General features: G+C 43.9%; 1 protein-coding gene across 5 annotated transcripts in view; it reads left to right on the top strand.

The window, feature by feature from the left end:
* FRMD4A (FERM domain containing 4A) overlaps positions 1-26569 on the top strand; it is a 341204-nt gene that overhangs the window by 301496 nt on the left and 13139 nt on the right. For all 5 annotated transcript variants that reach the window (XM_056847044.1, XM_056847045.1, XM_056847041.1 and 2 more), the window contains exons 13-19: positions 737-875; positions 2774-2915; positions 14645-14778; positions 20527-20649; positions 21649-21877; positions 23248-23304; positions 24608-24845. In XM_056847044.1, coding sequence (XP_056703022.1) covers positions 737-875; positions 2774-2915; positions 14645-14778; positions 20527-20649; positions 21649-21877; positions 23248-23304; positions 24608-24845 — 1062 coding nt within the window. The remainder of the gene's footprint in view (positions 1-736; positions 876-2773; positions 2916-14644; positions 14779-20526; positions 20650-21648; positions 21878-23247; positions 23305-24607; positions 24846-26569) is intronic.

The following is a 26569-nucleotide window of genomic DNA, read 5'->3' as shown; positions in this document are numbered from 1 at the left end:
TGTGCTTTGTGGGGAGAATGCAAACCCACACACATGTAGATGCAGCAGTGGTTTTGAGCTGCTGACTGAAATGTGTTTTAATTAAATTTTTCAAAGGTGGGCTCAGTGAGGAATCGTGAGACAGGGGGAACAAATTGAAAATCCCTACTTCCACTTCCAAAGTCCTTCTGGCAGATTTCTATAAGCTTCTAGGAACTTTGCCCAGGCTTACTTCTCCTCTCTCTCCCCCCCCCCCTTTAAGTGACTCACATTTTTTTGCTCCTGAAGAATATTTAGTCCTCATCAAGCTGATGTGGGGGGCTTTTGTCTTTAGGTTAATTTACAAAGTTATATTTTTTTTCTGCATACCTGGGAAGTTTCCTGATAAACTCCCCCTTTGTTGTGGTCAGCCCCATTTTGATGCTGTTGTGATTGGCTCAGGGGGCAGCCCCTTCACTGTTAGATACAGTGATTGCTGTGAACCTGCTTTTGGGCATTTTGGGAGAAGATTGGATACAAATATCTTTATGTAACAAAGAGTAATTTACTAATCAGTTTTCACCGTAAGAAGGAAGGAGGGAGGGAGAGCAAGGAACATGTGAACTTAGTGACATCCCACATGGATTTAAAATAAAATAAAATTGCTGAGTCTCATTTCTACCTTAAAATCTTGACAAAACAGTAGAAATATTGACATTTGTCCTGACTGTTTTCTGTTTACATTGCAAGTGAATTGTTTGTTCTTCTGCTCTTCTAGGGCATCTGTGACGAGAAGGACTTTTGGACACAGTGGCATCGCCGTGCACACGTGGTATGCCTGTCCTGCCTTGATAAAGTCCATCTGGGCTATGGCCATTAGCCAGCACCAGTTCTACCTGGACAGAAAGCAGAGCAAGGTGAGAATCTTAAGGAGGCTGACGGTAGAGAAAGCTACTTGGTGTGATGACCGATTTACAGTGAATTTTCTGTAGAAAGCAAACGTCGTCGTTCCCAGATGTGAAGAGTAAAGCCCCTCTTCCCCCAGCACCATGATCCTGATCCAAATTGGGCCATAGGGCACTTGGGGAAATAAGTTATCTGCAGCTTCTGTGGGGCTGCAGGGAACATGAGATGGGTCAGGAGAACCCAACTTGCTAAAATTTGACCCAACTCATTAAACAACATATAAAGTTTGGTCTTTATTCACATATTATGAAGGCCTCATGCACACACCACACATACACACCACAGCCAATCAACTGGCATGGCTTGAGAGTTCCATGTTTATATAGGTGTAACTACATGCAAGTTTTTCCCATCAGGCAAGTTTCAACTCCCGGAGGTTGTTTCAGGTCAAGCACATGGCCTAGGAGGGCTTAGGCCTCCTCCTCTTGCACACCGTAGTCCCAGTCTGATATGGGGCCCCATGCATCAGGGAATTCAGGTGCACATTTGATCAACGGGGCCAATGACAGCCACAAGGTGAGATGGGGAACATGAGGACTTTATAACATATGGAGTGCCTTTTAATGGCAAACCAAAGTTTGTTGCCATGAGATGCCTGAAATCTGCCTCTAATAGTGGGTATCTTACTTGCTGTTATCATGTAGATCCCTGATTCTCTGACTGCAGTACTTTGAATTACCTTGCATCTTTGCTTGAAAACCTTTCCAAGGAAGGAATTTTCCAAAGATTCCAAGGAAGTTTTAAGGACTTTTCAGGTTTTATAATGACGTTTCAATTTATTGATTGAAGAAGATACACAACATGCACTGACTTGAGTCTCATACCAAACTGTTCTGCAACTTTCCTTTATCTTGAGGTGTTTGTAACTCTTTACCTCTTTACCTTTGCTCTTTACCTCTGTTGTCAGGCACCATGTGGAAATTTACAGGACACTGGGACTTTCTGAGAGAAGGCCCCAAGGGGAAAAATTCTTACTGCATTCCCTTCCATCCTATGTTGAAGATCAGTTCTGTGTATACCAGATTTTAAACAAGCTAGTACAGTACATCAGTCAAACCTTGTGATTGTGAAAGTTCAGGCTATTTTTGTCTAATTAAGTAGCCCTTTTTTCTCTTGTTACAATGTGTTTTCTGTTTACTCTTGAGACAGTTAGGATGTGGATTATATTACTGGGTCCATTTCAGATATTCCAGAAAATGAGGTCTATGTTCAAATGGATCTGATACTGTAGTGTACATGTGGACAGAAGGAAAGAGGCCACATTAATTCCTACAGTAATCTATAGGTGATCTTTTCAGTAGCTGTGGTGTTGCCTGAGACATTGGGTCATCCTTGTTTTTTAATTTGGGGGTAATAAGTAAATCGTTGAAGGAACTGGATCGAGTTGGGCAAAACTGGTTACTTTATTGCTGAGTGGTTTTCTATTTGTAAATCCTTGTATGGTTTTTTAAATATAGTCATTGAGATCTTCTATCATACTTTAATGGCCTTGTCAAGGTGTTTCTTTGTCTTATTATCTTTATGTTGACTGCTGCCTCCAGAGATATACTCTGCAGTTCTGACCACTATAAGCTGCCTTGAGCAGATCCCGGGAAAGGCAGCATATAATTTTTAAAAAAATAAATAATTCCAAGAAGTTACACCTTTTTCATCTGGTTTAAAGATGATCTTTCTTCTCACCTGGAGATTCCTTGTAGAACTATTCCTTCTTCTTCTAGGTGGTGGTCAGAAGCAGGTGAGCAAGATACAATTGCTGGTAATTCTAGAACAGATGGGAGAAAAGTTTCCTGGACAGGCTTTCTATTTGGTAACCACTCTTAACACCAGTGTCTGCCTTTTCCCCCACCAGTCCAAAATTCATGCGGCAAGAAGCCTCAGCGAGATTGCCATTGACCTGACAGAAACTGGAACTCTAAAGACCTCCAAGCTAGCCAACATGGGGAGCAAAGGAAAGATTATCAGTGGCAGCAGCGGAAGCCTTTTGTCATCAGGTATGTTCCTCTGTGATGCAGATTGGTTATTTACCGAAAAGGAAATTAGGGACTGTCATGGCATTTGTTGGAGGGTCAATTTTGAGCCAGACAGTTTGGATTAACAACTCTGTTGTCCACCAAATGCCAAGCTCTCAAGCCAAAATTAGGTGGCACATCTGGGAAACATAGACTGTAGATTTAGGAGATAGGATTCTGTAGTGGTATGCGTAATGGTCAAGGTGTATTTTATTGACAGATCTCAAACCTCTTTTACTGTTCTCCTGTAGTCATCAGTTTTTCGGGATCTGAAACACTGCAACATGGAACTGGAGGTTGGGGAGCAGTGGTAGGAGCTAGCTCTAGCTGCTCTAAGTTCTCCACCTCCACTGCCTCCTGTTAGTTTTCATGGGGGCTTGAAAGCCTGAAAAGCTGCCTCTCCTGGTATGACTGGTCTTCCCAGCAGCTCTTCCTTGCCATTACATCCCTAGGGATTTGTTAAAAAAAAAATCCTTAAACTTAATCACAGGCCTTGCCTAATCATAGCCCTAGGCCTCTTGAGTGGTCTTCTGGAGGAGAGGAGGCTTTCTGTGATGACCTTTAGAAGGGTTTGTATGGCAATCTTGTTTCAGAGGTCTTTTTGCTGAAATTTGATGATTGCCTGTTAATTTTTTTAATGGTGGCTTTTGTTGGCAAGTAATGGTGGATGGTGGCATTATTTCTGTTGTTGTGATTTTATGTTTTCATGCTGATGTATATATGTCGTAAGCTGTCTTGGACCTCCTTTTTAGGGTGGAGAGGAGGGATTATCAGTGTTTTGAATAAATAGGTTGTACTTTGGCATTCCCTGCAGTGTCCCAGATAATGCTGAAGCTGCAAATCTCAGTCCTACCGAGACTGTGAGCACAAAGTCTCTGACTTTGTGTTACTTACAGCATGACTGGTGGCTTGCATCAGCTGAAACTACGGCAACCCTCTGCAACATGGCAGGGGAAATGGTGACACCAAGTGAATTCATTTACACTACAAAAGGAAATGGCAGCACTATTCTTGCAACCTTTCTTTAGTCAGGTTTTTGCAACCCAGTGAAGGCTAACACCTCACCTACAGAAGACTAGCGCTTTACTCTGAAAACTCATAATGAGTGATTTTTGTGGGCTAAAACCTGATAATTGCTATTGCACTGTAGAGCAATAGTGTGATGATCTTTTGATCTGTTTCCATTTCAGATAGTCCACTGAATTCCTAGTGTTTGCTTTGGAAAAAAAAAAGACCTTTTATTTGTGGGGATGTGAGAGGAAAGGTAGAGGCAATTTTTGTCCAGGTTGTCTAGAAGGGAATGGAGAAGGGAGGCTACAAGAAAGCTGTAGTGCGGTGGGAATTCACTGTTTAACAGATCATTTCAAACTCCATTGCACAGAGATTTCTGTGTTTACCAGGTTAAGGAAAGAAAAGGTGACCCTTCAGGCAGTCCTCATACCTCCATGAGAGTCAATGTAGCACCATTGCAAAATACCTGTGTGTGTGTGTGGGGGGGGGAGTTGGAGAGAAATGCACACAAAAATCCTTGTGTGGGAGCTCCATCACCAGTTTACATTTGTCACAATCATGAAAGTAGAGCAGGGAGAGAATCCTCACCATGTGAAAGCAACCCACATCAGACCCATTTTATCTGTACAGAAAATTGGAGAATCATGGAGAGAGGGGATGATTTACAGCGCATTCCTGAGATGTGCCGGCAGCCCGCACCAAGGCCTTTGGAGGCCGGCGAAGGCGCACGCCAGCACAAGGGCCCACAGTGCCGGAGTCCAGGAGGTGCACGCATGCGTTAGTGGCCTCAGCGCTGACGTGCAGGGCTGGACACTGGTCTTTGGCTGTTGGCGCGGCAGCGCCAGGATCAGACACCGATGGAGCCTGCCTCCAGTATCTGGACGGTGGCAAAGTCCACTGCGGCATCCCGGGAGGCATTCCCAGGGCAGAAAGGCATCCCGGGAGGCATTCCCGGGGCGTCAGGGCACTGTCCGGGGGTGGGGCCACCATTAGGAGGCCTCCTGAGCTGTTTTGGCTCGGGAACACCCCCTTCCCCCCCCCCGAGATACGCCACCTTTTAGGTGGCGTATCTCCCATGCAACCCTATGCAGGTTGCACGGATTTTTTGCACCTGACGGAGGTTTCGGCCGAGCCAAAACCTCCTTAGGAGGCAGCGCCACTACGTTGCCTCCTAAGCCCGGCGCAGGCACTCCGGTCAGGAATGCACTGTTAGGTGCTTTCTGCAGAGATAAAATTGCTGTCAGAGTTGGAACAGGCTGTATTGACTTTGTTTACCACTTTTATTGAGTGGAGTCTTCACAAATGATTCAAGAAGCTTAATGTGGAAGATATTGAACAGGGAACAGAGCAGCAAACCATAGGCCCAGAAAGGAAAAGCTGCCTGGTTGTCATTCTGCCACCTCATTCCTTTGTCCTCCACAAAAAAGGCAGCCATTGTGTTTTTGAAGAGAATTCTGTGGGATGTGATTCTTTTGAGATTCTCAAATGAAAGACTTTGCACGAATGCAAATTATCACTGTGTCACAGGGGGGTCCCTTTATACACACCCACGCACACAAAAACAAAGTGTGGAAGTCATTATGCGGCCTTGTGAAAAATGCACCATAATAGAAACATGGAATAGGGAGCAGCCAGCCGTCTGCTTATGATTACACACAGAACCCACCAGGAACACACAGGCTCTGAGACGGAATGTGGGTTAACCCTCTAGGCCTCTAAACTTGATTAAAATATGTCCCTATATACACAGGGCCTCCGTGACTGCTTCTTGTGGAGTTCCCTTCCTTCAACATGTGAACAGAACTGCCTTTCTCTTCCTCGGGGTACCACAAACAAGCCAGTGTTTATTCTCAAAATCAATAGGTAGCAGCATCCCTGGAGCTTCTGGTTTTGAGCTGCTAGCTGTTGGTTTGATTGGCTTCTCTTCCCCATTACTGTTTAAATAAGATAAGTGAAACCCAGGAAATGTGCAGTGTGTCCTTCAGGAATTCCTGTGCTTGTGGGCAACATTCCTTCCTTTGTAGAAGTGAGATAGCAGCCATGCTTGTTGATTTTTAGAGTACTACAAGGCAGAGTTAATGTACAGTGCAAACCTAACCGGAGGTTACATCCTTCTGTGTCCACTGAAGTAAGTGGGCGAATTACTCTGCTTAGGATTGCACTGTCCATTACTTTTGCCTGCTTGCCAGAAACAGAGATGATAGCAGTAGGTCCACATCTTTGAATGTTAGATCACTGCCAGAAACCTGAAAGTGGGCATGGAGGCAGTTTTTGAAGTGGTGAAGTAGTATGCAGGAGCGCTTGCTGAGTGCTTCCTGTTCATACTGCTTTTCTGCCCCCTAACTCCTCCACACTCCTGGTCCATGTTCCTGTGTGCGTGTGTGTATAAAGTGCTGTCAAGTCACAGCTGACTTAGGGCAACCCGGTAGGGTTTCCAAGAGACTAACAAAGGTGGTTTGCCATTTCCTTCCTCTGCATAGCAATTCTGGTATTCCTTGGTGGTCTCCAATCCAAGTTCTAACCAGGGCTGACCTTGCTTAGCTTCTGAGATTTGTGAGCTTATTTCCAGTCTTGGAGCCTAGCTAGGACAAAAAAGATATGGAGGAAGGGGTTGTAAGAAAAAAACACTGGCAGAGGAATGGTTCCACATCTCCCACCTGCCTGCCAGTTCTCCACTTAAAATCCCGCCATGCATGATCCGTGTTAGAAGGTTCAGGTCAACAGCCATTGTCTATAGCTTGCTCCCTTTACCATTCACCTCTGTCACTCACCATGCTGGCTTTGTAATTGAAATAAGGGTATATGATTTGGAGGGGCGTGAGTAGACTTGCTGAATATTGGTGCACCTATTATGCTCCTCAGAATTTGACGCTTAAACTAAAATGAGAAAAAAAATATTAATGGTTTGGGTCAAAACATGGACAGGAGAAAGTAAAATTGACAGAGAGCCAGTTTTACTCTAGTTCTGCTACAGTTAAAAAAGAACTCCAGTTTAAATGGGAAGGTATCGGCAGGGATCTATTCAAGTACCTTGATTTCCCTCCATTAAAGAAGAGGAACAGCTCAACTGTTTTCTTGCCTCCGTCTTCTCCCAAAAAGAGGACTGTGTGCAACTTCACAGGAGTAGTATAAGTGCAGAGGGAACAGGATTGATAGGGAATAGACCAGGGAATGCCTAGCTACTTTAAATTAGTTCCGGTGTCTTGGGCTAGATGGATTGCATCCTAGATAGCTGAAGACACTTTCTGATATAGTTGCAGAACCTCTTTTTGTCATCTTTGAGAAATCCTGGAGGACTGGTGAAGTGCCACAGAAGTGGAGCGCACATCCCAGTTTTCAAAAAGGAGAAAAAGGAGCAGCTGGGCAGCCATCTGCCAGAAATGTTTTACCTCTGAGTTTCCTGCAGTGGACAGGTGGTTGGACTTGGATGGCCTAGAAGGGCCCCATTCTAACGCTAGGAACCTATGGTTCTATGAAGTACAAAGTGGGAGTCTGATCCTTTCCAAAATGTCCTTTTCATGCTTAAATGTGGCCAAATAAGTTTTCACGTGCTCTTGCTGTTAATGGCATTGCACACTTTCTTTTTACCATTTAAACTAGGTTAGTTTTAATAACTTAAGTTTAAAAATGTGCCACTTACACATCTTGGAGTGGCCGCCTTCTGATTGTTCCCCCGCTTAAGGTGGGTCGCTTGCCATCTTCTAGAGCCCATTCCCACTTTATGAAAGGGGCTCCCTGAGGAGGTGAGGGAAGAGCTGTCTTCTGCAGTTTTTAGGCAGCGCTGTAAGTCTGTTTTATTTGTGAGGGTTTTTAATGGGGTTTTAAACTGCAGGCATTTTCTTGGGTCGGGTTTTACTGTATTTTCTGTGCTTTTAATTGCTTTGAATTATAAACCACCTTGTTTTACTGTATTTTCTGTGTTTTTAATTGTTTTGAATTATAAGCCACCTTGAACCACAAGGAACAGACGGGGTCTGAATAGTCTAACAAATAATCATCTCTAACTGTGGCTGACTTTGCACATCACAATGTACGAGGAGTGAAGAAGCGCAGGGAATCTGATTTTCCCTTGTCCATGTCTTCCACTGTAATGTGAAAGGAGAGCTTCCCTGTGGGCCAAGTACAAGCTTACTGGCTCCAGATGCCTCTTCCCCGCATGTAGCAGAATCACAGTAAGGGGAAGCACAAGGAGTTGCGTCATTTCTCATGCTGTGCTGTTAGGAAGTAGGAAGAGAACGTGCTCTGGGAGCTTCTGAGCACAGCCTCCACTAGAATGAATCCGATTAGTCACATCTTTGCTTGTTTGTTGTCCTCTCCATTCAGCTCCTAGAGGAATAGTGTGGCAGCTGAGTGTACACGTTCTTTGAATGTACCAAAATGAGCATAGTAAGTGGCATTGTTGGAGCGGGCAAATCGTTATTGCTGACTGAGATTTTGCAAATGACAACACCCCAGATCAGCTGGTTGTTCAAAGAAAGTCATTAATACCGCTGCCTCCCCCTCCTGAAGCTGAGCCTCTTACTAATTAGGAAGAAATATAATTGTTATAGATTCCAGAGTAGCCACAAAGAGGAAAGTGCTTGCACTCTGGAAATAATTTGTGTCCTGAAGAGGTTTCAGGTAGCACATTCTGCAGTGTGTGCTAACTGGGAACTGGCTTGCCTACCGAAGTGTAACCATCCCAGTTGACTAACTGACATCCCATACAGCCTTCTTTTCACTTCATGGGGTGGAGGCAAGGGGGAACCAAGCTCCAGCAGCAGAGTCGGGTGAGGTTTAAGTAAGATTAGCCAGGGGGGTAGGGAAAATAGCCAAGCTCCCTGATGGCTGAGAAGAAAACAGATTGACCTCTTCTACCAAACTTACAAAAATCAAAACAAGAAAGTGAGAGTGTATTGTTGGGAAGAATTATGTGGTGGAAGTCAGGCACCAGCACTGTCAGGGTGACAATTGGCAAATGGTCTGGCCAAGTGTCTTTGATTCAGCATCCACTTTGAAAGACCAGGCTGAGCTAGCAGTTTAAGGTTTGCCTAAAATGAATGATAAAACATCGTTACGGTGTTATCCTATATGAAAAGCAGTTATCAGATGGTTGCACTAAAAGTGACCAAGCAAGCCTGCTGATTTTTCACCAATTTGCCATTGAGAGAGAGTTTCAGTGACATGGTAAAAAATCAACCCATTCATAGGGTTGCCACTTGCCAGCTCTGGGCTGGGAAATACCTGGAGATTTTGGGGGCGGAGCCTGAGCAGGGTGGGGTTTGGGGACGGGAGAGACTTCAATGCCATAGAGTCCAATTGCCAAAGCGGCTATTTTATCCAGGTGAACTGATCTCTGTCGGCTGGAGATAGTTCTAATAGCAGGAGATCTCCAGCCACCACCTGCAGGTTGGCAACCCTACCCATCTGTGAAGCACGCTTTTGCTCAAAGGTTCACCAGGAGGTGCAGCTGTAATAGATTAATACTTATCTTAATGATTATCTAGCTTATGATTATCTAGCTGGTTGTGCCAGGTATTATAGTGGGGAAGGGAAAGGGGAGGAGCATCTGATTGTGGGAGGATTCCCATGTGTGGGGGGCAAGTTCTGTCCCCACCTTTACCATGTCCTGGTCTGCAATGGGCCTTCCCTCAATTCCATGCACTTCTTGACCCCTCCACTTCATTGAAACAATAAACATTTTACTACATCAATTGTAAATGGCAGGTTCTTCCATATGCACACTTAAAATGTGGCATACAGATGTGCATCTCCAAATGCTAAGTAATGTATTCTGGGCACATATCAAGGAACCATGACTGGCCACAGATCTGTGATGTCTATCCATGGCATGTTTGCAGGCACGTGTTCCTTTCCTACAATGTTTGGGGACAGCTCACAGCTGGCCAGGGGTTACCTGTGCTGCAGAACATGTGTTTTCCAGGGCTGGTCTTATTGTTACTTGTTTGAGCGCAAGATTGACACCAGGGCACATTAATATGTTAATGTGTCTTAAAAATCAGTAGCCAAAGCTGATAATATGTATGTGGGCTAGACAGATTATGTGCTTGTGAAGTGGTCACATCTTGATAGTTTGAACATCTGCTTTATTAAATGAAATGTACACACCCCTATGTACAATGGGCATGTACCAGGGAATTATAGTGAGATGTTGCCTGCTTGTTGCATATCCGGTGCATATTGCTGAGCGAAACGTTTGGCTTTGGCATGTCTCTCCTTGACATGCTTGCCCTGTGCCGTGTCAAGCACAAGCTACAGCATAAGGGGAATAGAATTGTGAAAAGAATGCGCGTAGGCCCTTCTCCTCTGGGCTTGTTGCAAATGTGCTTCTTGTATCCCTGTCAAAAGCTCTTTTTGTGTGTGTGTGCAGAGTACCAGTGCCTCATTGCAGTAATGATACTCTTAGGTTGGGCAGATGGATACAATCTGATTTTAAGGGGTGACATGATAGCCATGTTTAAATATTTGAAGGGATGCCATGTTAATGAGGGAACTAGCTTGTTCTCAGTTGCTTCAGAGACTAGGACACGGAGTAATGGATTTAAACTAAGAGAAAAGCAATTCCACCTAAACATTAGGAAGAACTTTCTAACGGTGAGGGCGGTTCGACGGTGGAATGTCCTGCCTCGGCGGGGGGCGGGTGGAGTCCCCGTATTTGGAGGTCTTTAAGCAGAGGTTGGATGGCCATCTGTCAGGAGCTCTTTGATTGTGGAATCCTGCATGGCAGGGGGTTGGACTGGATGGCCCTTGTGGACTCTTCCAACCTTGTGTGAATTTGTGATTTTGAGTACATAGAGAGAATAAATAATGACTGAGAGACTCTTGAAAAACGTACAGAACTGTAAATGCAGAGAGATGGCTTAAGTCACTAGGGAGAAAACAATGGAATTACATTCCATAAGCCTCACGCAAATCCTGCCCTTCTAATTCATGGCGTTCCCCACATTTGGCTTTTCTGTGTTTCTGTTTATTGAACATCTTTCTTCACCCTGTTGAGTTACATAACCTCTAACTTCCAACTCCCAGGAAGCTCAATTTCTTTATGGTTCTGTGTTGATTATTCTTAAACTCACAAATACTTATCAGTTATTTTTATGGCTCTTATTACCTCAATCCCTCCTCCTTAAGAAAACAACTTCATGAAACTGGATGTTCTGTTATTACATGTTTAAGAAGTGCTCAGCATAATAGGCTAGAAGTTACAGAGAATTCATAGCTGCTGTCAAAAATGGCAGCCCTGTGTTTCCTTCTCCTTTCCCCATCAGAAAGGCATAGAAATACAAAATGTGTGAAATAATGTTATCATGCTCACAATGATAGTGAAGCAGGAGCAAGGAAACTGAGAACACAGTGGTGTCACACTGCACATTTTCAAGGCATTACCAAAGAAGAGAAAGGCCGGATGCAGAGGACTGTTGTTTTGGGTGACAGGCACCACATCTCTGTATCATCTGATTCCACCCTTGGGGTCTGTGAAGACAAAACAGGAGCTTGAGGAGGACTTAGGCAGAATCAGTCACATGGCGAGTCAGTCAACCTAAGGTTGATCAAAGCCCATCCTTTTTATGGGAAAAGTGGACTTTTTGTGGAAGTCTGTATTCTCCTTGCTGGCATATTTGCATTAAGAAGTTTGTGTTGGTTCACATACTGCAGTATGTAGTCTGTACACAAAGCGAGACAAATCAGTGAGCCCCATGTTCAGGTCTCTCCCCCAAAATATGGTAATGTCACTTGGGATTTGGTTCCTATGCTTCACTCACTGAGTGATCCACTCACTACAGAGAAGAAGAGCGTGTTGGCAGAGTATACCTGCAGTAATATAATAATTATTACTTATTAACCCCCTGAATTAACCACACCCACCTGCTCCAAGCAGTCTCAGCATTTCAGGCTCTGGTCTGGCCCAGAGGAGACACCCAGCAGGGTTGTTAAAGTTGAATGCAGGCTTTTTCCTGAGACTTGAATTAAATTTTGATACAGATGTGGAGGGAGACATTCAGGGCAGGGGTGAAAATTTTGCACAGCTTTATTTTCACACACAAACGTGGCAGAGAGCCCCCAGAAATTTCTATCCAAGGCAGTTTGCATGCAATCCCACATTAGTTAGTCATAACTGTATCTTAAGTAAAAGGTAAAGGTCCCCTGTGCAAGCACCAGGTCATCCCTGACCCATGGGGTGACGTCACATCCCGACATTTTCTAGGCAGACTTTGTTTGCGGGATGGTTTGCCAGTGCCTTCCCCACTCATCTTCCCTTTACCCCCAGCAAGTTGGGTAGTCATTTTACTGACCTCAAAAGGATGGAAGGCTGAGTCAGCCTTGAACCGGCTACCTGAAACTAACTTCTGTTGGGATCTAGCTCAGGTCGTGAGCAGAGCTTGGACTGCAGTACTGCAGCTTACCTCTCTGCGCCACGGGGCTCGCATCAACAAAGTTTTGCAGTTAAATTTGGTCATGGCTAACTTTCACTGAATTCCACCTGCTGTGTGTTAATTTTTTATTCGCAGTGCCACCACATACACACACCCCACACATGTAGCCGGTAAACCGCCTTATGGTGGAAAGGCTTCCATTTCCAGTCCTTCCCTGTAAATATGCTGGCTCTCATTTTGACATTCAGATGGGTATTTTCTCCTCGGTGTTAACGGGCAGCTGGTGTTTTCTCATCGCCACATCTGTAGACATGAACTTCCTGTTGCTCTCCATAATTCACTCAAACAGCAAGCTTGTCCAGTCACCAAGGCAGCTAATGAGGAACATTCTTCTCTCAGGATATAGACTCGCATATCCTGTGCTAAGTCATTCCAGATGGGCTCTAAGCCATTACCTTGGCTGTTTGCTGGGGAGGATATCCTTTGTGTCAGTCCAGGAGGAGAGATAGGGGCTGTTTGCGGTCACTTTCTGTTGTTTGCTGACCTCCTGAGGCAGTGAATCATGACTGGCTTTTGGCATGAGGGACCCTGCAGTGCCCCCCTTCTCTCCCAGTCTGTGGCTCCTGAGAGAATGTTCCGGATGGCCAGCTTTTGGCTGAGAGGCTGATGCTGGCAGCCAGGCAACAGAATACTGCACAAATAACAGCTGTACATGGATATTAATTGTTTATGGCATTAGGCTTGTAGGAAATAAACCAAAAGTGCATCAAAGAGGCTGTGCTGCATTGTACATCTGGACACCAGTGATGTCATATAGTGGTGCTGAGATTTCTCTCCCCCCCCCCCCCACTCCTTTCTGGGCATTCATTCAATCAGCTTTTGGGCTGTTTTCTTCTAAAAGTATTTTACGGAGGCTTACTTTCACCTGCTGTGCCTGCCTCTGGCCTCCCCCATCCCATTCCTTTTTCACAGGACCACTTTGCAAGTACTTTCTCCAATTCCAGCAAAGGCCCAGCCTCATCTTAGAAAACTCTGTATATCTGAGTTTGTGAATGGTGGTATGACTGTTTGCGCTCAGGGGCATTCATCAGCAAAATAAACTTGGGTTTTTTTTAGAAAGCTGGTGGTAAATAAACATAAATAAACTTAGATCCTGTCAGCCTCTGAAGTCCATTATTGCGAAGCAGGAAAAATACAGGTTTCTCATCTGCTCCATCTTCACAGACCCCCTCCTTTACCTTGGGGTCACATGTACCTCCCTGCTGAGAATACTGGGAAGGAACTCCTATAGAGGGTAAAAAGGGTTGCATCCTACCTCAACTGTAGCTTCAGCATTCTCCCTCAGGAAATTATTTCACCTACCATTTTGAGGTGTCAGCCTATTCACATATTTCGAAGTCCCTGCAGATAATTTAATTCTCAGTTCCGATTGGAACTGTGGCATGCGGAGAGAAGGGGCTTAAGGCGCCCCCCCCCCCCATGCCTCCATGACGATTTCCTGGCCAGAACTGGCTCTGGAGAGTCATTGTTCACCTGCTGGGGAGATCACGAGTACTACTTTTCAAGTGGAGCTAATAGTGGCTCCCCGCTATTGGGAAAATGGAGGGGGGTGAGCTCAAGATCTTTCTCATTGAAGTAAAGATAAGTACATCTTTTGAGGCCTCTCCCTTCCTCCAGTCAGATGTCTTCTAGTTGGATGTAAAATGCTTTCCAAGCAGAGATTCCAGTGCATGACCAGCACAGAAACATCAAGTGGAATTTTTTCTAACATGGAGATTCATTGTTAAGAGGAGGTTTCACGTGCTGGCTGTACACTTACAGTTCTGTCCCATTGTTTTCCACTGTCGTCCAGTAAGATGTCCAGTTTTCCATATTTCCTAAAATCGAAAATTGTGTGTGTGTGCGCACACACACACACACACACAAAGTGCTTGTGACCAGATGGATAGTGAAATGGCTGAGAGAGAGGGGAGCATGGAGACAGTAAGGTGGGCTGAAGGGACACCTGACAAGAGTCATCAGGAAAATGGCCCTTGGCCAGGAACTCAGGTGATTGGGATGCTTCCTTGGCTTTGTAAAGATATAGTGTTGCAGGCGAAATGAGTGATATTGGAAGAGTTTTATTTATCCGAAAAAAATGACTTGCTTCACTCAGTGATCCAACCTTCTTCTGTTAGTATAAGCATTAAGGACTTGTCATAAACTGCTTAACCCAATACCTGTTTCTTTTAATTGTCTGGTTCCTTTTCCAGAGGTCTGAATCTCCCAGACTGGTTAATGCTGCAGATGGTGTTCAGCTGGCCTAATGATATCATTGTTTACTGACAGGTTCCCAAGAATCAGATAGCTCTCAGTCTGCCAAAAAAGACATGCTGGCTGCCTTAAAGTCCAGGCAAGAAGCTCTGGAGGAGACGCTGCGCCAGCGCCTGGAGGAGCTCAAGAAACTTTGTCTCCGAGAAGCGGTAGGTGGTGGTGGGGAGCCTTGGAGAGTCTTTGGAAATCATTTGTCGGTTCCAGTTATGAAGCAAACTGTAGATTGCGTAGAAAGGTACCTGCTGACTTATGAAGCCCTAGGGTGTCCAACTGCCCTGTTGTGGCGGGCAATTGCCCGCCAATCAACTGGGCTGCCTGCTGGCCAGCTGATGGCCGGCGGGAGGAGCAGAAAGTGGGGGGAAGATTCCCTGCGTGCTCCCGAGAAGGCTCCAGCCTCCTGTTCCACGCTGAGCGTGCGCTCAGCGGGCAGGGAGGGTTCCAGCCTCCCCCCACCCCGATCGGGCTTGTAACGTGGAGAGGGAGGTTCTCCCTATCCCAGCCCCGCTGTGCGCATGCTTGAAACCCTCCCCAGGCCCCGCCCCTCTCAGGCCCGCCCCCTCATGCCCCGCCCCCAAAACCTCCCGCCAGTGGCGAAGAGGGACCTGGCAACCCTATGAAGCCCCTTTTGCAAAACTAAAAGAGCAGCAACCCCCAAAACATGTTCAAGACCCACTTAGGTCAGTGAGAAGTTTGAATGATTAGCTGATACTTAGAATGTTTTGCCTTTCAAGTTCTGCATCTGGGTTCTGAACACTGCAAAATAAAATGCCAGTTCAAATATGGATTAGGCTATTTCCAGTGCTGGCAATTTTTGTCAAAGTAGACAATAAAAAAGGGGTGGGGGAGAACTCAACCGTACAAGTACAAGGTTGAGCTGGAAATTATAAAATCTTATAAAACAATTTTATTTATTAAGTGTACACAATAGATATGATAAAAACACTGGGCCTGGAATACAGGCCGCATATATAATCACCAGTGTAAACTGTTACAGAAATATTTAACACTGTTGATGATATACGGTACATAATATAAATGACCAATAGACCATATGTGTTTCAGCCTCTTGGGTCTTCCTCATGTTTGGATGCCCACTGCGCCATAGCGTATTTTCTTGCTATTTGAAAGAGTCCTTGTCCATTCCTCAACAGCAACTTCTAAACCACGGTTGCTTCACAACAGTTTCATGTTGATTTGACAATTCTTAGTTAAAAGTTACTGTACCTTCTGGATTTGAATGTAGCTCTTCAACTGCAGACCAATATGGCTACCCTCCTGAAACTATAACTACTGCTGTTTCCTTTAATGAGTCCCATTCAGCACACATATTAAGCATTACAGAGGGTTTTTTTGTCCTTTGTTCACAAGAGTCCCCCTGGCTTTAAACCCCAGGGTACAATATAACTCCCCCACCCCAGATGTGTAGACAAGCCCATAGTATAAATTCCAAAAGTCTAGCCAAATTCACCACTTGCAAAAAAACAAAATTCCTGTGACAGACTAATGTTTATTGCAGCATAAACTTTCATAGGAGAATAATCTGCTTCATTGCAATGGACACTTTGTGGATCTGGAATTTATTTCAGATGAGTCCCACACAGCCAGTCCAGACACAATTTAACATTGTATGAGGTAGAATAAGCTGGTGAGTGGACTGGTGTGTGATGGACATATATAGTCATTGCTCAAGTACTGTCTTCACAAGCCATGGATTGCTTGGGACACAGATGAGCAAGAAATCAGGCCTACAGTTACAGAACTCATGGTTAGTGCCTTGATCAGTAAAAGCAGATAGCCAGTGTTTGAAGCCATGATTGATTGTAACTAATTTGGGACTTTTCTTCCATGTATCACCTGCAACATTTTTTAAAACATTGCAGTACATGCCCCATTAACTTTATGACACTCCATATTTTGTCCTTTGCGTTTTTTTATTAAGGATTATGCCACACTCTAAAGGGAAAGTAGGGAGACTAAAGGGAACTGGAGCTGGTGAACCTCCAGTTCAGAGCCAGCAAACCTCTGAATTGTGATGCCGGGAGGCAACATCAAAAGAAGGCCTTGCCCTCTGTGCCCTGTTGGCCCTCCAGAGTAACTGGTTGGCAACTGTTCGAGACAGGATGCTGGACTAGGTGAAACACTGGTCTGATCCAGCAAGACTCTTACAGAATTGCCAGGACATGCCTGGCAACTGGCGGGAGCTGAGGGAGGACAAGGGGGGTGCCAGCGTAACATATGCCATGACATCCCTTCTAGGGACACCTGGAAATGATGTCACATCACTTGAGGAACCACAGAGTTTCTAGCGACTCCTAGAGTTCATCTTCATTGCCTCTGTACACTCCCACATGGGACCACACATGCATAGGCCAGCCACAGAGATTAAGGTTCCAACCTTTCTAGCACTTTCTAAGGTGCTTGGAGCATTCCCCTTCCCCTCCAGCATACACTGGTGTTTCCTGCCCAAACCGGTGTGTGATGGAGGCAGGGAGAGTGCTCCCTCAGTCCTTCCTTCACCCTCATGGAGGTTGTAGAAAAGAGCAAGAGTCAGTAGCACCTTAAAGACTAAAAAAAATTCTGGCAGGGTATGAGCTTGTCACTGAATGCTTGTCTTTTAGAGTACTTGGAGATGATTTAGCCTGGACTGGCTTCAGATTGGTCATTGTGACCATAAATCCAACTCAGTTTGTGGAATGACACACATATAACCAAACACCAGTGTTTTATGATAACAAGGGAAAGCATTCACATCAATCACTCCATCAGTGCTTCAGATAAGCAGTGAACTTGCTAGGCTTTAATTTGTCATGGTTATGACTGAAGCTTTATGTAACCTGCACTTTAAAAAAATCTTCAAAATTCTGTGCCTAGGCATTCTAAATTTTGCTTCAAAAAGAACTGAATCTTGCAACTTGACTAATTTATGTAAATTGGGTGAGTTAGCATAATTTATTTTGTAGCTTTTGCATTATAGATAAATTTACAGTGATTGGAGCCAGAGTTTTTGCACAGCTCCTTGCTCTTTTTCATGAGTAGCAACAACAAAATTAAGTCAGCCACATCTTTGGTTTCTGAACTGCACCAGACATTGCTCCCATGAGGGCTAGAAACTTATGTCTGGAAAAATGCATTTAAATTCTTCATCCGGTAACACGTCATATCTTTTCTGTACTTTTGAAATCTATGTATCTAGATCATTTTAATCTTGTTTTTCTTCCAAGGAGCTCAGGGTAGAATGCATTTTCTGTCCTCCATTTTATCATAATATCCTTGTAAAAAAGGCTAGGTTGAGAGAGACTGACCCAAGATTACCCAGTGAGGTCTGATGGCAGAGAGAGGATTTGAACCTGGGTCTCCCCAGTACCAGCCCAGCTACAACAACCACACTGGCTATGGTTTTGTAATCTACACACAGCACAGCCTATTTGTTACTATAAAAACCAATGTTCTTTGCCATAAATTCTTCCTAACCCCAGTAAGGACAAGCAATGAAAAGCAGCTTTTCAACAAAGGATGCCAAGAATGACCTGATGAACTTTGTTTGAGCACTTCTTTCTCACGTGAGAAACAGCATTTATGTTGGCCCATTTCCCCCGTGTGGTGGAGGGTTAAGAGGTCAGGTCGGTCCCCCAAGTCCTGCTTAACTGATTTCAGTCAACTCATCTGGGTAATGTGTAAAAGAGTTCAGTCATTCTCCTCTAGTTTGGTTTTCTACTTCTCCTCTTCTCAGGCTCCCATAAATCACTGTTTGTTTATTTCCCTGAGGGGATTGCTGGCTAATGGAGGCTGGCAGCCTCAGAGGAGGAAATGAATTAAAAGCATTGGTATAACCAAACTCAGCTTGGCCACTTACCCATTTGCAACAGTGGTATCAGATGTCTGCAGGTTTGGATACTTATTATTTCAGCTTAAATTACGGGAGGCAAACTGCTAAAATACACTTTTTTTGTTTTAGGAAGTGAGCACAGTAGTGTGTGCTGCAGTTCTTTCTTTAGGAAACAGCCGGCCTGTGGACATCTTAGCAAACAGAGGCTTCTGAGTAATGATCTGCGGGCACTGTGATGATTTAATTTCTTAATTACAAATGTTCATTCATTGTCTTTTGAAAACTGGGGCCCATTCCCCCCAAAACCTGAGTTAATTCATTGGCAATATTAGAAAAAAGTCAAGAACACAGTCCCCCTCCCTCAACTTTTTCTCAGTGAATTTCAGATGGCTGCAACAACCCCCTTGCCCTCAGAGTCACACCTAGAAGCTTCCAAGTATTGTGTTATTATTTAATATAGACAGCTTTATATTCATAAAATGAACGGTACCGTGAAGAACTGCATATATGAATCTTCAAGTACAAAGGCATAAACTGACAGACAAGCTGCCCTTTATAAAACACCCGCTACAACACACCGGATTCTACTTATTACTTGGAATGTCAAAACGAATAAATACATTTAGGTCAATGACCTAGGCATGTTTTAGTTGATTATTTAATCAATTCAATTTGCACATGGATAAAAACAATAGTTCAGAAGCCAAAAAAAAAAAGCTACAGCCTTTGTTTTTAGGTCATTAACGAGAAAATGTTACTGTAAAACTGAGGGCACAGGGAACCATCATAATCAGGTCTACTTGGAAGTAAAGCCCATATTATTATATGGGGCTTAGACCCAGGAAAGGTGTCCTTGGGATTGCAGCAACTGTGCTGTCATTTTGCAACCAGGATTTCAAGCAACGTCGTTGGTTCATATTTGCTGAGCGCAAGGTGGTTTGGGGCTGACACCTTTCCTAGCCAACGTGAAGCCTGCAACCTCCAGGTAGTAGCTGGAGATCTCCCGCTATTACAACTGATCTCCAGCCGATAGAGATCAGTTCACCTGGAGAAAATGGCCGCTTTGGCCATTGGACTCTATGGCATTGAAGTCCCTCCCCTCCCCAAACCCCACCCTCCTCAGGCTCTGCCCCAAAAACCTCCTGCTGGTGATAAAGAGGGACCTGGCAACCCTACTGCAAACCCTCCCTCCTTCTTGCTATTCTCCTACGTAGCAAGTGGGGCAGAGAATTCAGGGTGGGAAAGCAGTGAGGGCCTCAGCTGGGAAAAGCAGTACAGGAACTGGAAAACCCCAGAGCCATTTTACACAAATCAGTCTGCATATGTCAGGGCTGTAAGGTGCAAAGGCGTCCCCTTGCTCATCATGGAACAAACACGTTATTTTGGGTACTGTAGTATACTTGGGATCTTAAAGCTGTGTACCAAGCTCCAGATTCAGATCAACACTCAGAAGAACGAGGGGGAAAGGTTCTTAAACAGAAGGGAGTTTATTTTATAAAATGAAAAAGAGATCAAATTAATCTATGCAAGCAGAAAAACAGCAATGAAAAGTATAGAAAGGAAAAGGCACTACGGTAAATGGTAAAACAAAAAACCTACCAACTATTACTCATTAAATTTATTCCCAAAATCCTTTGATTCTGTTGGGTCTTTGTAAATTTTAAACTAATATGTCCATTGACCCTTTTCTATCCAGCGTGGCACCACTAAACCCTTGCATATGGAATGTCAGCTGTTCTGTTACTACTACTGTTATGATGTTCTGAAAAAAGGACTGCAATTGATACATCACCAATCATGGCTCTGTTGGCCTTGTTGGTGCACAAATCACAAAACATACAACTTGACTTCCAATCCTGCGCAAACAAAACAGTTCTGAATAAATGAGTTCAGTTAACCCAGAAGCAGAATGTTCCAATCTATGTTCTGTACGTTTCTCAATCAAGTATGTATAACATTGGACCACTGAAAGATAATATTTGCAGAATGCTGTTGTTTCACCTGCGTGCCTTGGTTGCCAATCTAGGTAATTCGGCACATACATATACCTAATATTTGTATGTGTTTACAGGAGCTTACAGGAAAATTGCCAAGAGAATATCCTCTCGACCCCGGGGAAGAGCCCCCAGTTGTGCGAAGAAGGATAGGTACTTCCTTTAAACTGGATGAACAGAAAATACTGCCTAAAGGAGAGGTGAGGACTAGCTTTGTTTGTGTCTGTTGCAGTTTTAAAGCACTCAAATCCAGTTCCTGCCAGAGCTTGAAAAATGGATTGATTAAATTGCTTATTGAAATTACCCTTTTCACCTTCTGACTATTGTGTATTGGTATATTACTGGCCAGTCTTGATTGTGTTATATCCCTAAAGAGTGTTGTGAAATATCATCTTTGTTTTGAATGTTGAACTGAAGATCATGTGAACAATGCAAAATCTGGAATTATGGTTCTCTGTCTTCTGTTTATAGTCATGATTGCCCATAATATTTACATTAACCAAAATCTAACACAAAACTTGTAATCCAAAGACAGATATGGGTGCCTCTATGTTTGCCCCAGTGGGCAAAGAGTGGCTCCCTGAGGGTATTTCAGGCTGGGAAAAGAGCACAGAGGGAAAGCATAAAGCCATATTCCCCTTGCTCTGTGCTCCCACTCAGAATTGAGCCCCCACCCCCAGGCTGATCAGAGGCAGTTGAAGAACCCCTCTAAATTCTTAGGCACCTCTGTCACTTCAAGCAACTTGCCAAGAGCTTTGAAGCATAATTCTTGAACTGATACATGGAAGGGAGGAGTTAATATGGAGGCACTGACTCTGAAACAAGACTGGTTGCCCAAATCCATTCAGTATGCACTACTGAGTTAGGATTTGAACTTTGGCCAAATTCTGGCCCTCTGTCCAATACACCAATGACCATACCACTAATTTGTATCATGCTTTTCCTCTAAAGTGAACAGGAAATTTATTTTACCTTCATTATAGCTAGCCCTAAAGGGTTAGACAGAAAGTAAAACTACTCTGCAAACTTCATGGATGAGGATATTGCCCAAACCAATTCCAATGCTTGTGGATCAACTCCTGAGAAAACCAGGAGTAACTCGAGCATGTGGAAAAGGTCTCTATTTTGAACCTGCAAAATTGCCATCCATCTATATGACTAATGCACTAACACCCAAAAACATATTTCTTGCTGGTCAGGAGGCTGAGTTGGAACACTTGGAGAGGGAATTCGCCATTCAGTCACAGATCACTGAAGCTGCTCGCCGCTTAGCCAGCGACCCAAATGTCAGCAAGAAGCTGAAGAAACAAAGGAAAACCTCCTACCTTAATGCACTGAAGAAACTTCAGGAGATTGAGAATGCTATCAATGAGTACCGTATCAAATCTGGAAAGAAGCCAACTCAGAGAGCCTCCTTGATCATAGACGGTAAGCATGATGGAAACCTTGCAGTGCTCTGATATCACAATGGTACCCAGATGATATGTTCACAGCAGTGTGAAAAAGGAAAACTGATGAGGAGATTGTCACATTACCACACTGGGTCTGTGTATTTTCACATACGTGTTGCATGTTTGACTTCATGTGAAAGCATGTTCCCTCTTCCTGCCACCACCCCAAGATATAAAACCCAGCCTCTCAGTCAACCAGTGTCTTGAGGAATCCTGGTAATGCTGCCTCTGAGCAAGTACAAAGGGCGGAGCTCCCAATACCTTAGCTCCCCCTGCAGGTGCATCCTTTAGTGTGTAAGAGCAGTCTTACCATGTGGGTGAGATTTCAGGCACAGTCTGCTTTCTTAAACATGATAGAAGCTTTATTAAAAATGATAAAACTTGAGCACATATATGGAAAATAGCCATCATAAGAAGAGTAACATGGAGGGCAGCATGGTATAGCCTGATCTTGTCAGATCTCAAAAGCTAAGCAGCCCTGGTTAGTATTTGGATGGGAAACCACCAGGGAAGTCCAGAGGAAGGCACTGGCAAACCACCTCTGTTAGTCTCTTGCCTTGAAAACCCCATAAGGGGTCGCTATGAGTCGGCTGCGACTTGACGGCACTTTACGCACACACAGTAAAGAGGTGCAGATCTAAGGAAATAAAAAGCAAAACTTAGTTGCATCATGCTAGTTACTTTCAGATGGAGCAAGCACATTCTCCCCCCCCCCCATCCTTGCATCTGCGGGAAGGTTTTTCACATGTTTAAACTGAGCTCCCCTTCTCATCTCTCCTCTCACCTCACCTCTCACTCAATTCGCTTTCCTTTGTTCTTAAACAAAGAAAGCGTTAACCTTTTATTCATTTATTCATAAGTGCAGCAAGAGAAACTGGGAATATTTGGCCATCCAGCAGAGAACAGGAACTAATCAAGCTTGAAGGAGAGAGGTTTTTTAAAGGAGTCCATCGGAAGCCTCAGTAGTGCTTCAGCTGTCCACACAGGACAAGCTGGTACTGCAGTTGACAAAATGACTACAAGTGAGACCTGCAAAAAACACAGGAAAACCCCCACAGAAAATCCTGGGATTTGGTGGTTTGATTGCAAAGGGTTAGTCTGTTGTAGCAAAACAAAACAGAAGTCCAGTGTCACCTTAAAGACTTAACATTTATTTCGGTATGAGCTTTTTGAGTCCCAGCTCACTTCTCCAGATACGTAATGGGGAGATCCTACTGAAAATTCTTCTTATGGGGACATTACAAAAGATGGGAGGGAGCTGAGGCAGAGAGGTTTGGTGACAATCTTGATGAGCTGCAGAATGGAGCCCTCCTGATGGTGACCCACCATGTGTGTTTTTATTCACAGATGGGAACATTGCCAGTGAGGACAGCTCCCTCTCAGATGCCCTTGTTCTGGAGGATGGTATGTAAAATATTTGTGGGGTGCTGCAAAATTTCTGCATACTTGGTTTGTACACTTGAACTGCAAGAAAGAAGCTAGAGATGTGCCAAAAGAATAATGGTAGGATCCGGTCAAAGCTGAGTAGTTTTCCACATGGAGGGGGGAGATTTAAATGAGTCCTTAGATCTTAAATATACTCAGCTTTGGCTGAATCATGTCCTAAGTGTGTAATAATTTATTTCTGTAAGTGTAATTGGCTTTCATGGCACTCTCTGTGAGTTTTTCCATAGAAAAACATGCATATTCTCCCTGGAGAGTGTCATACAGTCTGACTTTATGTTTTTCTCTCAGGGCAAATAACTAATTTTTTTTCTTGCTCCAAAATAAGGAAACACTCTGACACTATAAGGAAATTCACTTGAGATATCCTTTTGTTCTGATCTCATAGCGTGTTCCTTTGATGCACAGACCAGAACACTATCAGTACTTCTTTAGAGAATATTATCCTTGTAATGTACTAAAGTTTTGTGTAGCCTTGGAGCATCTCTTCTTTTTCCATGAGTGTTTCTGAAAGAAATAAGAAACAATTCCTTGAAATAAGTTAACTGGTAGCAAACCTGTTTTTTGGAGATGCTTCATTTCAAGCTGTCCCCACTAAAAAAAAAAAATCTATCTGGCTTTATTTCAACTGTACAAAAAGTACAGTTACACCCTTTGGCCTAGAAGGATGAAACTCTCCTTAGGATTGTACTGTTGATCATGTATGCTGTAACTGAAGGATACAAAAGCACCCAGAATGTTCCTCCCCACATAGTCATGTGTCATTCAGAGTACAAGAACTTGGCCCCAGTCCAAAGGTCTATGCCTGCAGAAGTATAAGCTCTGACAACATGACCAGCTGTTTGGGAGGAAGAAGGAAAAGTTGGATTATATTCCCCTAAATCTTACTTCAATTACCTGTTTATTTTAAAATGTTATAAACTTCTTTTCTACAAATGTATTACAAGGAGATCTGAGAGATACACATTGGACTGTCTAGCATATATCACTTCACAGCCATGGATGCTGGATGCAGGATTTTACAGATTACATAAAATTGTGAGGGAGAATATGGAGGGTCAGTGTCATCCTTGGTGTCTTGTAAAGTATGTGCAGTGAAGTCAGCTGAAACTTTGGATTGATTTCCCTAAGGAGGTCAGCTGCAGCTTTTCCCTAGTGTCTTTTCAAATGGGCTGCAAAACTTGCTGGCACTTGCCGGCCTTCAGAAGGTTTTTCGGTGAAGGATTCATTTGCCCTGACCTTTTTTATTCTCCTCTAATTGCAGAAGATTCTCAGGTTACCAGCACAATATCCCCTTTACAGTCACCTCACAAAGGACTCCCTCCACGTCCACCCTTGCATAATAGGCCACCCCCTCCTCAGTCACTGGAGGGACTTAGGCAGATGCACTATCACAGGAATGACTATGATAAGTCCCCCATCAAGCCTAAGATGTGGAGCGAGTCATCCTTGGATGAACCCTACGAGAAGGTCAAGAAACGGTCCTCGCATAGCCATTCTAGGTGAGTCTGGAAAAGACGACCATATTCATGTGGGCAGCCATCTTCATTGACAAGGGCCCATTCACACACAAAAATTGCCAGAAAATGTAATGTGTGCATTGGGATACTAGCCCATACTGTGGTGGGAATGACCTACAGATCTGTGAGAATATCTGAGAAGGTAGCAGTCATGGAGTGTATTCTGCCTCGGGGCCCGTTCAGCAGTGAGAACTGCTTCCAAACAGCACAACAAAGTATTGTTCTCCAAAAGCATGAGATTTACAGCTGCTTGTTTGGACAACTTAGGTACACTACCAGCAGAATGTGCATGAAGATATAATTGTCTGAATGACAAATTCTTTTTAAAATGACTGGGAGGAGGGAGGGGAAAGCCAAGTCTATATTTGTTTGCTTGTGCCTGAACCTTAGATAACCTTTGTCATAAAAGAAAAGGAGAGGTGCAGAATCATTGTGGAGTGAGGATAACAGTCCCCCGTTCAAATTTCAGTTCAGCAACCTTAAGCAAGCCACTTTCTGTCAGCCTCCGTTTCTGCCCCTCTCCCAAGAATAACAATACAAGTGTACCTTAAAATTATGCTTCTCAAACTGGGGTCTGGCAACCCAGGGGAGTCCATAAATCCTTTGTAAAGATAGAAGGTGAGCCCCTCTCCCCCTTATTCAGCTCACTTGAAAACAGCCCTCACAGGGCTTTTCCTCATAGATTTTTTTCATAAGTTCTGGCCTCCTACTACTTCAGTTTTTCTTCTGATTTTCATGCACATTTTTATGCCTTATTTTTCACTTAATTTTTGTTTGTTTGTTTTTGTTCCCCACCCTTTCCCCCGTTTATTTTGAGACCACTTTTACCCCTATCTTTTTCTGGAAGCCAATTTTGAGACAACTTTTTCCTCATACATAATGCTTCTGTCCAGTTTCTTTGTCAAACCACTCCCTCTACTCCCCCTCTGCCCTGAAGACGAGTGGTTCCCCCCTTTTTTTACCGGCACTAAAATATTGATCTATAGATATACTGGTGTAATGGTGGGTCAAGCAAGTTTTCTGAATTCCCAGCTTTCATTTTTTTAAAGTAGATCTCTAGCCATTTCCCTCACCCCAAATACAAGGCATACATCTCTACAAGGGAGGGGGGGGGTAGAGATTTACTTTTTTTAAAAATAAAAGCCGGGAATTCAGAGAACCGGTTTGACTTGCCATTACAGCAGTGCATCGCTATATCAGTATTTTAGTGCGTTTTTTTAAAAAATGCAGCCATGACACCGATATATCAGTTATAAGCATAAGCAAATAATAACACATGGTGGGTGCCGTGATGCCACCAATAATGCCACCAATGTTGACAGCAGCATCCTTTGAAATTCCTGGTCATTTAAGGCACATGCAGAAGAATATAGATTGACTCCACAGGTGTGAAAATGCAGAGGGAAGGCAGACATGCAGAAGAACTGTGCCCAAACTGATTCTAATGTTTGTGGATCCACTCCCAGGAACATCAGGAGTAAGCCAAGCATGCAGAAAAGCCCACTGTTATCTAGGAATGAGACTAGGGACTCTCAGTGTCATGGGATGGGGACAGAATTGACTGTTCTCTCTTTGGAAGAGTAGGAACCTACAGCTAGTGCCACATGCTGTCACCTGGCTTCCAGTCACCTCAGAGCACCAGTCAGAACAACACTGATTGGTTGGCTAGGGTCCAGTTTTTCAGCCTTAGGAATTCTAATTGGCTG

Source organism: Euleptes europaea, chromosome 3 (genome assembly GCF_029931775.1).
Source record: "Euleptes europaea isolate rEulEur1 chromosome 3, rEulEur1.hap1, whole genome shotgun sequence".
Taxonomy (NCBI): domain Eukaryota; kingdom Metazoa; phylum Chordata; class Lepidosauria; order Squamata; family Sphaerodactylidae; genus Euleptes; species Euleptes europaea.
Note: the sequence above shows the minus strand (reverse complement) of the source record. Positions and strands in the feature narration are given on the sequence as shown.